The 12,274-nt window shown below is 42.7% G+C and overlaps 1 protein-coding gene across 1 annotated transcript in view; it reads left to right on the forward strand.

Annotated features, from left to right (window-relative positions):
* CDC123 (cell division cycle 123) overlaps positions 1-12,274 on the forward strand; it is a 71,366-nt gene that overhangs the window by 31,948 nt on the left and 27,144 nt on the right. Inside the window, exon 9 of the mRNA XM_054016561.1 lies at positions 7,229-7,351. Within this exon, the coding sequence (XP_053872536.1) occupies positions 7,229-7,351 (123 nt within the window). The remainder of the gene's footprint in view (positions 1-7,228; positions 7,352-12,274) is intronic.

Genomic DNA, 12,274 nt, shown 5'->3' on the forward strand with positions numbered 1-12,274 from the left:
ATTAGTAATTAAAAATTCAACTAAGCTCACAAGCTCCCCGCTTTACGTACATGGATTAAGAACACGCCTGGGAAAAGGTAGTCAATATTCTTATGTTAAATTGCAAGCTCTGATATTGTTTGCTATATAATTTAAAATAGCAAACAGTTGTAATCCATATATCTGTTTAGGGAGGTTATGGCTTTCTCTTTTCATAAGTTACTCATGCTGTAATAATAGAACGTCTTGATTGGTCAGTGTCCAGCAGGGTTTTGCGCAGTTGGTCGTGTTTATGTATCCGGTGTCAAAGCTTCTGTCACTTAAGATATACGTTAAGTATATCAGATTTGAATAATCCTATTGATGCCAATTTAAACCAGTGTCTTCTAAACAAAGAAAATGTCTGCAATTGTGAGCCTCAAATGCAAGGCAGTTTATCATTTGTGAAGCTTTGCATACAAGAGATCACTCTATTGAAGTGAATGAGCGAAACAACACCTTGGGTTTCATTCCAGTGAAGCAAATCGTTATGAAAGTTGCTTTTCTATCAATTTTATGATACTGTGAGACTATATATTTGGATTTAACCTGAGAGTACTATAAATGAAGGCATTTTTCCCTTCACACGTTTTACTGAGGGCATATCAGTTTTAATCAGATGTGAGCCTTCCTGCTTTCCTAGACTATGTCTGCTATCCTAGACCGTCTCCTGACGAGCAGTCATGACCACTGTCCCTTTCACTATACAGAGCTAAGTTCCTCCCCTCTCTGCACTGTGTCCAGTCTCCTCTGCCCTGGCTGGTTGCCCAGCACTGCATCAAGTAAAGAGCATGGGAGAAAAAGTTCCTGGCAGAAGTAGGCAGGGTGGGTAGAGACTTCTTCAAGGAGTCCCAAGTAGCTGCAATATCCAGAAAACAACTGGGGCACAAGGTGGCCACATAACCTTCCTCCTCACTGTGATTAAAAGTTCAGTCTTCCATTGTTAACTGTAGGATTAGCAGGTACCCAAAGGGTTAAATATATAATAAAACGTAAGTGTGATGTGATGCTGAGGGTTTCAATTAGAATCTTCCCTCCCCTCCCCCATATTTCCCTCTAGATGTATTACAGGCCCTTAGCTGCTAAATTCTAATTTTAAAAATGTAATGACAAAGGACCTTCCCATCTATGTAAAGATGTTACCTATAAAACAGCCACATTAGAAAAGGTTTGGCTGCGTACATGGGACGCAGCTGGGGCTAATTTGCCCCACCCCATTTCAGAGCTGGAATTATTTTTTTAAATTAAGTCCCTGGCCATTAACACCAAGCAGCCTCCAGCTCCAGATTACAGCCAGTTCAGTAGTAACCTGTCCAGATGGGACATGGAGCAGGTGGCAATTTAAAAATATTTGCAGTGTTGTAGACAGTGCTGGAGGATACTCAAAGAATCTGGACATTCAAATAGCAGCAGCAGCAGCTGCTGCCAGATTTCAGGGCCTTCAGAGGCCTCTGTGGGAACATCTTAATGTCAAGCTAGCTATAAAGTTTGGATCTAGAGAGCCACACTTGTGCTAACTCTGCTGTATGGCAGTGAGAAAGGTGAGCACTGAGGAAGGCTTAAGAGTGGCAGACTGACATTTTCGATTCTTGTCGTCATCAGCTGCTCAATATTAAGTGGCAGGACAAGATCAGAAATGAGGACATTCCTAGCTGAACCCAGCAACCACCTCAATCAGTGCTGATTCAGTTTTTGTGGCTTTCTTGGTATGGACATATTATTAGGTTGGAAGACCCATGAATTACAAAGCTTATGGACCAAGGAATGCTGCGACATGATTAGCAATCGTGTGGTCACCAAAAGCTTCGGTGGTGCCATGAAATGTCCAGTAATGGACATAGACTGAACATCCAGCCTTACTACCTTAAGGGCCAACATAGAAATCCATCGGAATGCCACTCGATTTTCATGGAGGCTACTTCCTTTTGGGGTTTTACCATTTTGATGATAATTTTAAGAGCTCCTATACAGGAGGTTATATACCTTGAAAGAGGGTTATGTGAGCTCCCATTTTGTCTTGTGCAGCTGCAGCAGTTAGTACTGCTTCCAGAGCTGTGTGCCGCTTAGCTTCAATGACTCTGGATGTACAGACAGAAGTAAAGAGCCACATTGGCTTCTGTCAGCACAGCAAAATAAGTGTTCTGCAGCAGGATGTAGTCGTCAGCAGTGACTCCTCTTCTCTGATTCAATCTCTCTGATGCTTTGAGCAGGGGGTTGGACTAGATCATAGAATCATAGAATATCAGAGTTGGAAGGGACCTCAAGAGGTCATCTAGTCCAACCCCCTGCTCAAAGCAGGACCAATTCCCAGCTAAATCATCCCAGCCAGGGCTTTGTCAAGCCGGGCCTTAAAAACCTCCAAGGAAGGAGACTCCACCACCTCCCTAGGTAACGCATTCCAGTGTTTCACCACCCTCCTAGTGAAATAGTTTTTCCTGATATCCAACCTGGACCTCCCCCACTGCAACTTGAGACCATTGCTCCTTGTTCTGTCATCTGCCACCACTGAGAACAGCCGAGCTCCATCCTCTTTGGAACCCCCCTTCAGGTAGTTGAAGGCTGCTATCAAATCCCCCTTCATTCTTCTCTTCTGGAGACTAAACAATCCCAGTTCTCTCAGCCTCTCCTCATAAGTCATGTGCTCCAGACCCCTAATCATTTTTGTTGCCCTCCGCTGGACTCTTTCCAATTTTTCCACATCCTTCTTGTAGTGTGGGGACCAAAACTGGACACAGTATTCCAGATGAGGCCTCACCAATGTCGAATAAAGGGGAACGATCACGTTCCTCGATCTGCTGGCAATGCCCCTACTTATACAGCCCAAAATGCCGTTAGCCTTCTTGGCAACAAGAGCACACTGTTGACTCATATCCAGCTTCTCGTCCACTGTGACCCCTAGGTCCTTTTCAGCAGAACTGCTACCTAGCCATTCGGTCCCTAGTCTGTAGCAGTGCATGGGATTCTTCCGTCCTAAGTGCAGGACTCTGCACTTGTCCTTGTTGAACCTCATCAGGTTTTTTTCTGCCCAATCCTCTAATTTGTCTAGGTCCCTCTGTATCCGATCCCTACCCTCTAGTGTATCTACCACGCCTCCTAGTTTAGTGTCACCTGCAAACTTGCTGAGAGTGCAGTCCACACCATCCTCCAGATCATTAATAAAGATATTAAACAAAACCGGCCCCAGGACCGACCCTTGGGGCACTCCACTTGAAACCGGCTGCCAACTAGACATGGAGCCATTGATCACTACCCGTTGAGCCCGACGATCTAGCCAGCTTTCTATCCACCTTACAGTCCATTCATCCAGCCCATACTTCTTTAACTTGGTGGCAAGAATACTGTGGGAGACAGTATCAAAAGCTTTGCTAAAGTCAAGAAATAACACATCCACTGCTTTCCCCTCATCCACAGAGCCAGTTATCTCATCATAGAAGGCAATTAGGTTAGTCAGGCACGACTTCCCCTTCGTGAATCCATGCTGACTGTTCCTGATCACTTTCCTCTCCTCTAAATGTTTCATAATTGATTCCTTGAGGACCTGCTCCATGATTTTTCCAGGGACTGAGGTGAGGCTGACTGGCCTGTAGTTCCCCGGATCCTCCTTCTTCCCTTTTTTAAAGATGGGCACTACATTAGCCTTTTTCCAGTCATCTGGGACCTCCCCCGATCGCCATGAGTTTTCAAAAATAATGGCTAATGGCTCTGCAATCTCACCCGCCAACTCCTTTAGCACCCTCGGATGCAGCGCATCCGGCCCCATGGACTTGTGCACGTCCAGTTTTTCTAAATAGTCCCGAACCACTTCTTTCTCCACAGAGGGTTGGCCACCTTCTCCCCATGCTGTACTGCCCAGTGCAGCAATCTGGGAGCTGACCTTGTGCGTGAAGACAGAGGCAAAAAAATCATTGAGTACATTAGCTTTTTCCACATCCTCGGTCACTAGGTTGCCTCCCTCATTCAGTAAGGGGCCCACACTTTCCTTGATTTTCTTCTTGTTGCTAACATACCTGAAGAAACCCTTCTTGTTACTCTTAACATCTCTTGCTAACTGCAACTCCAAGTGTGATTTGGCCTTCCTGATTTCACTCCTGCACGCCTGAGCAATATTTTTATACTCCTCCCTGGTCATTTGTCCAATCTTCCACTCCTTATAAGCCTCTTTTTTGCGTTTAAGATCAGCAAGGATTACACTGTTTAGCCAAGCTGGTCGCCTGCCATATTTACTATTCTTTCTACACATCGGGATGGTTTGTTCCTGCAACCTCAATAAGGATTCTTTAAAATACAGCCAGCTCTCCTGGACCCCTTTGCCCTTCATGTTATTCTCCCAGGGGATCCTGCCCATCTGTTCCCTGAGGGAGTCGAAGTCTGCTTTTCTGAAGTCCAGGGTCCGTATTCTGCTGCTCTCCTTTCTTCCTTGTGTCAGGATCCTGAACTCGACCATCTCATGGTCACTGCCTCCCAGGTTCCCATCCACTTTTGCTTCCCCTACTAGTTCTTCCCTGTTTGTGAGCAGCAGGTCAAGAAAAGCTTTGCCCCTAGTTGGTTCCTCCAGCACTTGCACCAGGAAATTGTCCCCTACACTTTCCAAAAATTTCCTGGATTGCCTGTGCACCGCTGTATTGCTCTCCCAGCAGATATCAGGGTGATTAAAGTCTCCCATGAGAACCAGGGCCTGTGATCTAGCAACTTCTGCTAGTTGCCAGAAGAAAGCCTCGTCCCCCTGGTCTGGTGGTCTATAGCAGACTCCAACCACTACATCACCCTTGTTGCTCACACTTCTCAACTTTATCCAGAGACTCTCAGGTTTTTCTGCAGTATCATACCGGAGCTCTGAGCAGTCATACTCCTCTCTTACATACAACGCAACTCCCCCACCTTTTCTGCCCTGCCTGTCCTTCCTGAACAGTTTATATCCATCCATGACAGTACTCCAGTCATGTGAGTTATCCCACCAAGTCTCTGTTATTCCAATCACATCATAGTTCCCTGACTGTGCCAGGACTTCCAGTTCTCCCTGCTTGTTTCCCAGGCTTCTTGCATTTGTGTATAGGCACTTAAGATAACTCAACGATCGTCCCTCTTTCTCAGCATGAGACAGGAGTCCTCCCCTGTTGCGCTCTCCTGCTTGTGCTTCCTCCCAGGATCCCATTTCCCCACTTACCTCAGGGCTTTGGTCTCCTTCCCCCGGTGAACCTAGTTTAAAGCCCTCCTCACTAGGTTAGCCAGCCTGCTGGCGAAGATGCTCTTCCCTCTCTTCGTTAGGTGGAGCCCGTCTCTGCCTAGCACTCCTTCTTCTTGGAACACCATCCCATGGTCGAAGAATCCAAAGCCTTCTCTCCGACACCACCTGCGTAGCCATTCGTTGACTTCCACGATTCGACGGTCTCTACCCCGGCCTTTTCCTTGCACAGGGAGGATGGACGAGAACACCACTTGCGCCTCAAACTCCTTTATCCTTCTTCCCAGAGCCACGTAGTCTGCAGTGATCCGCTCAAGGTCATTCTTGGCAGTATCATTGGTGCCCACGTGGAGAAGCAGGAAGGGGTAGCGATCCGAGGGCCTGATGAGTCTCGGCAGTCTCTCCGTCACATCGTGTATCCTAGCTCCTGGCAAGCAGCAGACCTTTCGGTTTTCCCGGTCAGGGCGGCAGATAGATGACTCAGTCCCCCTGAGGAGGGAGTCCCCGACCACCACCACCCTCCTCCTCCTCTTGGGAGTGGTGGTCGTGGAACCCCCATCCCTAGGACAGTGCATCTTTTGCCTTCCAGTCGGTGGAGTCTCCTTCTGCTCCCTTCCCTCAGATGGGCCATCTAGTCCACTCTCCGCATTAGCACCTGTAGAGAGAACATGGAAACGATTCCTCACCTGTATCTCCATTGCTGGTGCATGGACGCTCCTCTTTCTTCTTCTGGAGGTCACATGCTGCCAAACCTCCTCACAATCCTTCTGTCCCTGCTGCGCCTGCTCTGAATCTTCAGAACATTGTGGCCGTAGAAGCATCTCCTGACGTCTGTCCAGGAAATCTTCATTTTCCCTTATGCAACGCAGAGTTGATACTTGTTTCTCCAGCCCTCGAACCTTCTCCTCCAATATGGAGACCAGCTTGCACTTTGTGCAGACAAAGTCGCTTCTGTCCTGCGGAAGAAAGACAAACATGGCACAACCTGTGCAGGTTACAACAGCTGATCGCTCACCTTCCATATCACCGTCCTCTTAGGAGCTTCCTCAACTGTTGCAGGAACTACTCGGAGAAACCTGCAGATGAAAGCCTCAGTGCGCTCTCCCTAGGCGAACTCCCGCTGTTAGCCTCTGCTGTTCGCCGCTCAGCTGGTTCGCTGCTGACTGCCCTTATATACCAGTCAGGCCCACTCAAGGCCCAGCTGGAACAAAGCACTCCCAATTCACACTTTTCAAACAAACAAGCAAGCAATCAAGCACACGGTCAAACTGACCAACTGTCCCAGCAGCAGACACTCAGATACTCACCAACACAGCCCCCCTAATGCAGCACTTAGCGTACCTCCTCTCGGACAGCTCCCAGGCAAACTCCCGCTGTTAGCCTCTGCTGTTCGCCGCTCCTCCTGAGGTCTCTTCCGACCCTAATCTTCTATGATTCTATGATTGAGTTTGAAAAAAGGTGTTTTTCTCAGCTTCTTTGGACCTGACAGGCTTTGACATAGGTCTTGTTTTCACAGCATTGTTAGCTACAGGTATAACTCAAGTGTTGCCCCTAATCCAACTCATGCCCACACACAAAATCTCTAGTTCAAATTAAGTGGGATTTTAAGCTTGAGGTAGCCTGCCTGTCAGAGGGTTGGCTTGAGAACCACTGAAGGTCAAGCTAGTAATGCAGTGCAAACTCAGCTTTAGGCTTTTGATGGGAAAGGGAGTTACTAAAAACGTGGGAAATTGAGACCGTGTCCTCGTATAATGAAAGTGGCAAACCACCGTGTGTGTGTGTGTGTGTCTGTCTTGGGGGGTGGGGGGGAATCTTCAAACACTGGAAAGTAAAGCCAAAGAGTAAGCGGCTGGGAGTGTTATTTTGTTGCATTTCAAATTGGTATTTTGCAATATTGTTCACAATGTGCATCTTTCCAATAACTCAATCTTGTCCCACTAACTTCTTCGCATCTCAGTAACACTTTAAAAAAAAATAGAAGCTGTAAAATGTACTATGTAATTAATTAACTAATTGAATTCATAACAGGTATATCCCAGAGAGACTACACTCAATACTATGAGCATATCTCTAAACAAAATGACGAGATCTGTAGATGTATACAGGAGTTCTTCAAGAAACATATTCAATATAAATTCTTGGATGAAGACTGTAAGTATCTCTTTAAGGAGTTGTATTAGAAAACAAGATTGTGGGAAGTGGGAAATGTTTTAGGGAAGTCCCCAATTGCTTATTAGTTACACTATTAAAATTTAACTTTAAAATAGAATCTGGTGGCCTGATCCTTCAAACATTTCTTCATGGAACTCCCATTGACTTCAATGTGAGTTCTGGGCTCAAAGGGTACTGCAGGGCCAAGAAAGTAGAAATGAGGCCTATCAAATTATCCTGTGTAGCTGCTTGCCAGCCCAGGATTGTTTCCTACAGTTACTTGGAAATACCAGTGAAAAATAATATTTCCTAGTATCTTAACTCGACAGGTATGTAATGTTTTTGTTCTCTGACTGCATGCTAATGCTAGTTTCTGCTTGCATGGTGTTTGGTTCTTTGATTTGAGACAGTTTTGTATTCACTGAAAATGCCAGTCCTTCCACCTGTAAAGGAATGATTTTAAAAAAATGGGAGGTTGGTGGAAAGGAAAAATTACACATTAAGTATGTACCCAACAAAATAGATAGAGGGGCAAATAGGTATTTAGATATTTGGTTACCTTTTATTCAATAGTTAATTCACCTGCCCCCCCCCCAAAAAAAAATAGCAGCACACCTCCAATTTTTTTAATATCAACATCTGATGAATATGCCTTGTCTTCTAAATGTCTTATTATATTTCGCTCAGTTTAATAAAATCACTACAAAAGACATGTCATAGATGTTGTAATACCATTAAACAAGAGATCTGATTATTATATTTCTATATAATATCTCTTTAAACAAAAGTTCACTGTAGTAATTATTTTATGTCTGATATTTACATGGCACAGATTTGTAAACCAGTTAATACTTCCCAAATATATAAATACTAGGGCTGTCAATTAATTGCAGTTAACTCACGTGATAACTCAAAAAAATAAATCACGATTAAAAAAATTAATCACAGTTTTAATCGCACTGTTAAACAATAGAATACCAATTGAAATTTATTAAATATTTGTTTTTTTTCTACATTTTCATATATATTGTATTCTGTGTTGTAATTGAAATCAAAGTGTATATTGTTTTTATTACAAGTATTTGCACTGCAAAAATTATAAACAAAAGAAATAGTATTTTTCAGTTCACCTCATACAATACAGTAGTGCAATCTGTTTGTCATGAAAGTGCAACTTACAAGTGTAGATTGTTGTTGTTGTTATTGCATAACTGCACTCAAAAACAAAACAATGTAAAACATCAGAGTCGACAAGTCCACTCGGTCCTATTTCTTGTTCAGCCAATCGCTAAGACAAACAAGTTTTGTTTACATTTACAGGAGATAATGCTGTCCTCTTCTTATTTACAATGTCACCTGAAAGTGAGAACAGGCATTTGCATGGCACTTTTGTAGCCAGTGTTGCAAGGTATTTACGTGCCAGATATACTAAACATTCATATGCCCCTTCGTGCTTCGGCCACAATTCTAGACGACAGCTTCCATGCTGATGACGTTTGTTAAAACAATGTGTTAATTAAATTTGTGTCGGAACTCCTTAGGGGAGAATTGTAAGACCCCTGCTCTGTTTTACCCACATTCTGCCATATATTTCATGTTACAGCAGTCTCGAATGATGACCCTGCACATGTTGTTCATTGTAAGAACACTTTCACTGCAGATTTGGCATAACACAAAGAAGGTACCATGTGAGATTTCTAAAGATAGCTATAGCACTCGACCCAAGGTTTAAGAATCTGAAGTGCCTTTCAAAATCTGAGACGTACGAGGTGTGGAGCATGCTTTCAGAAGTCTAAAAAGAGCAACACTCTGATGTGGAAACTACAGAACCTGAATCACAAAAAAGAAAATCAATTTTGTGCTGGTGGCATCTGACTCAGGTGATGAAAATGAACATGCGTTGGTCCGCACTGCTTTGGATAGTTATCGAGCCGAACCCATCATCAGCATGGAGGTATGTCCCCTGGAATGGTGGTTCAAGCATGAAGGGACATATGAATCTTTAGCGCATCTGGCATGTAAATATCTTGCGATGCTGGCTACAACAGTGCCATGAGAACACCTGTTCTCACTTTCAGGTGACATTGTAAACAAGAAGCGGGCCACATTATCTCCTGTAAATGTAAACTATCTTGTTTGAGCGATTGGCTGAACAAGAAGTGGGACTGAGTAGACTTGTAGGCTCTAAAATTTTACATTTTGTTTTTGAATGCAGTTTTTTTTGTACATAATTCTACATTTGTAAGTTCAACTTTCATGTTAAAGATATTGTACTACAGTACTTGTATGAGGTGAATTGAAAAATACTACAGTATTTATTTTTTTACAGTGCAAATATTTGTAATCAAAAATAAATATAAAATGAGCTCTGTACACTTTGTATTCTGTGTTGTAATTGAAATCAATGTTTGAAAATGTAGAAAACATCCAAAATTATTAAAATAAATGGTATTCTATTATTGTTTAACAGTGTGATTAATCACAATTCATTTTTTTAATCGTTTGACACCCCTAATAAATACTGCAGGGGAAAAAAGGCCAGTCCTGTAGCATGAGTGCCTAGAGCAATGCAGTATCTTAAATGATGGGTAGTCACCAACAATGACTAAAGGAATAGGCTGGATCCTTTCAGTAAAAATATTGATTAAATGGTCCCTTCAAAAAGGGTGCTGATGCTTTTTTGTTTAACTACTTCATTGATTTTTTTTTTTAATTAACAAAACATTCAGAACTGAACATTGGGCATGGAAACATATATGAAAGTACATTTAATAAGAAAGTATGTGGATCAATTATTTATGAAAATTAAAAAGCTACCAAATGTTTGCCACTAGAACATCTATGATATCTTTTGGAAGAAAAAGAATTGTAAGTCTGTTTCCAAGAAGTTATGTAAATCTTTTAAATATTGATGTTCAACATTTTAGCTGCTCAGTCCTTTTCATAGCTGGAATGTAATTTAACAGATTCCTACTGCAGTAGTAGAAGTAACTTGCACTGTATTGTGGTTTAAAAACTAAAATTGCAAAACATTTCACAGTGGGAACAATCTCCTGATAAGGTTATTTATTAGTCTTTGCGATAGTGTTTCAGACTGTTGGACAGCCAAAACTAGTCAAAAACCTGATGGAGATACTGTAAGAAACTGTCTTACCCTGGGCAGGGGATGGATTGAGGCCCCAATCCAACAAACCACTTAAGCATGCACATAACTTTAAGCATGTGAATTGTCCTGTTGAAGTCAGTGGGCTGCTCACGTTTAGTGATTTCAATGGGACTACTCACAAGTTTAAAGTAGTAGAATCTTAGAAATGTGGCGCTGGAAGGGACCTTAGTAGTTCATCTAGTCCAGCCCCCTGCACTGAGGCAGGACCAAGTCAACCTAGCAGGTGTTTGTCTAACCTTTCTTAAAAACCTCCAGTGATGGGGAATCCATCATCTCCCTTGGAAGCCTATTCCAGAGCTTAACTATAAGGGTAATTAAGAAGTTTTTCCTAATATCTAACCTAAATCTCCCCTGCTACAGATTAAGCAGATTACTTCTTTTCCTACCTTCAGTGGATATGGAGAACAGTTGATCACCATACTCTTTATAACAGCCTTCATTTATTTTAAGAGAGTTGCGTACGCTAACTTTTTCCACTTGGATTGGTACCATGTCCAGATGGAAGTGCTGAATAATTGCAGCTGGAGTACTGCAGATTCATAGCAGTTAGAGAATAGAAAGCTGAATGTTTTAAGAAAAACTTTTAACTAATAATTTTAAAATGTTCCAAATATTATCCCAAAAAGTGAAGAGGAATGTGGAAGACTTTTTCTTAATAATTATTTTTAATTACCCTTGTGAAAGGTGCTGAATTCGTAGCACTTGCGTCTGAAACCTTCAGTTTAACTATGAATGCATGTTACAGCATGGGTGCTAGTGGAGCAAGTTGTCTCATAAAGCCCCACCAAAACACCTCAGTTCTGTCCTGGAAGCACCTCTGTGGGAGAGGGAATAATAGCTCAAGTGTTCTTTCTCACTTAGATTTTGGATTGTGTAAAGATTACCAATGGTACCACTTAGTACCAGTTGTGATGTGAATGCCTGTTCACTGACAACTGGCTAGGAACACCAAACAACCATCAGATTGCAATGACTTACGGTCATCACTGCCTTAGGCCTGATTTAAATTGACAAACATGACTTTACTATGAAGTTTCTGTAGTTTTTGCATCAATGAAACAAGTGTGCTCACATCTCCTGTTTCTGTTAATCAATAAGCTTGGTTGAGCAGAGATGCCAGGTTTCTTTTTCCATTATGCGTTATTCCTTGCACAGATGAACAGCCAGACTGGGGGCTTGTCTACCTGAGAAAATTGCACAGGTTTAACTTGAGGTGATTTTTAAACTGATTTAGCTAAACTGGTGCAAAAGGCTGTGTGGACACTTATTTTAGTTTAAGCCAGCTTTATTTCAGTTTAGCTAAAGTCAATTGGGAAGTGGTTTAAGCTAAGCTGCAATAAGCTATTCTTAATGCTGAAATAAGAGTGACCACACAAAGGTCTGTATGGTTTCACTAAATCAGTTTTTTAAAGGACTTCAGTTAAATTGGTGCAACTTCTGCATGTAGACATGGCCTGAGTTTTCAAAAAGTCTCTCTGTGTAACTCTGCGTAGGAAGACCTAAGAATGGCCATACTAGGTCACACCAATGATCCATATAGCCCAATATCCTGTCTTCCAACAGTGGCCAGTGCCGGATGATTCAGAGGGAATAAACAGAACAGGGCAAATATTGAGTGATCCATCCCCAGTCATCCAGTCCCACCTTCTGGCAGTCAGATGTTCAAGGACATCCAGAGCATGGGGCTGTGTCCTTGCCCATCTTGGCTAATCGTCATTGATGGACTTATCCTCCATTAATTTATCTTAATTTTTTTT

Source organism: Malaclemys terrapin, chromosome 1 (genome assembly GCF_027887155.1).
Source record: "Malaclemys terrapin pileata isolate rMalTer1 chromosome 1, rMalTer1.hap1, whole genome shotgun sequence".
NCBI lineage: Eukaryota > Metazoa > Chordata > Testudines > Emydidae > Malaclemys > Malaclemys terrapin.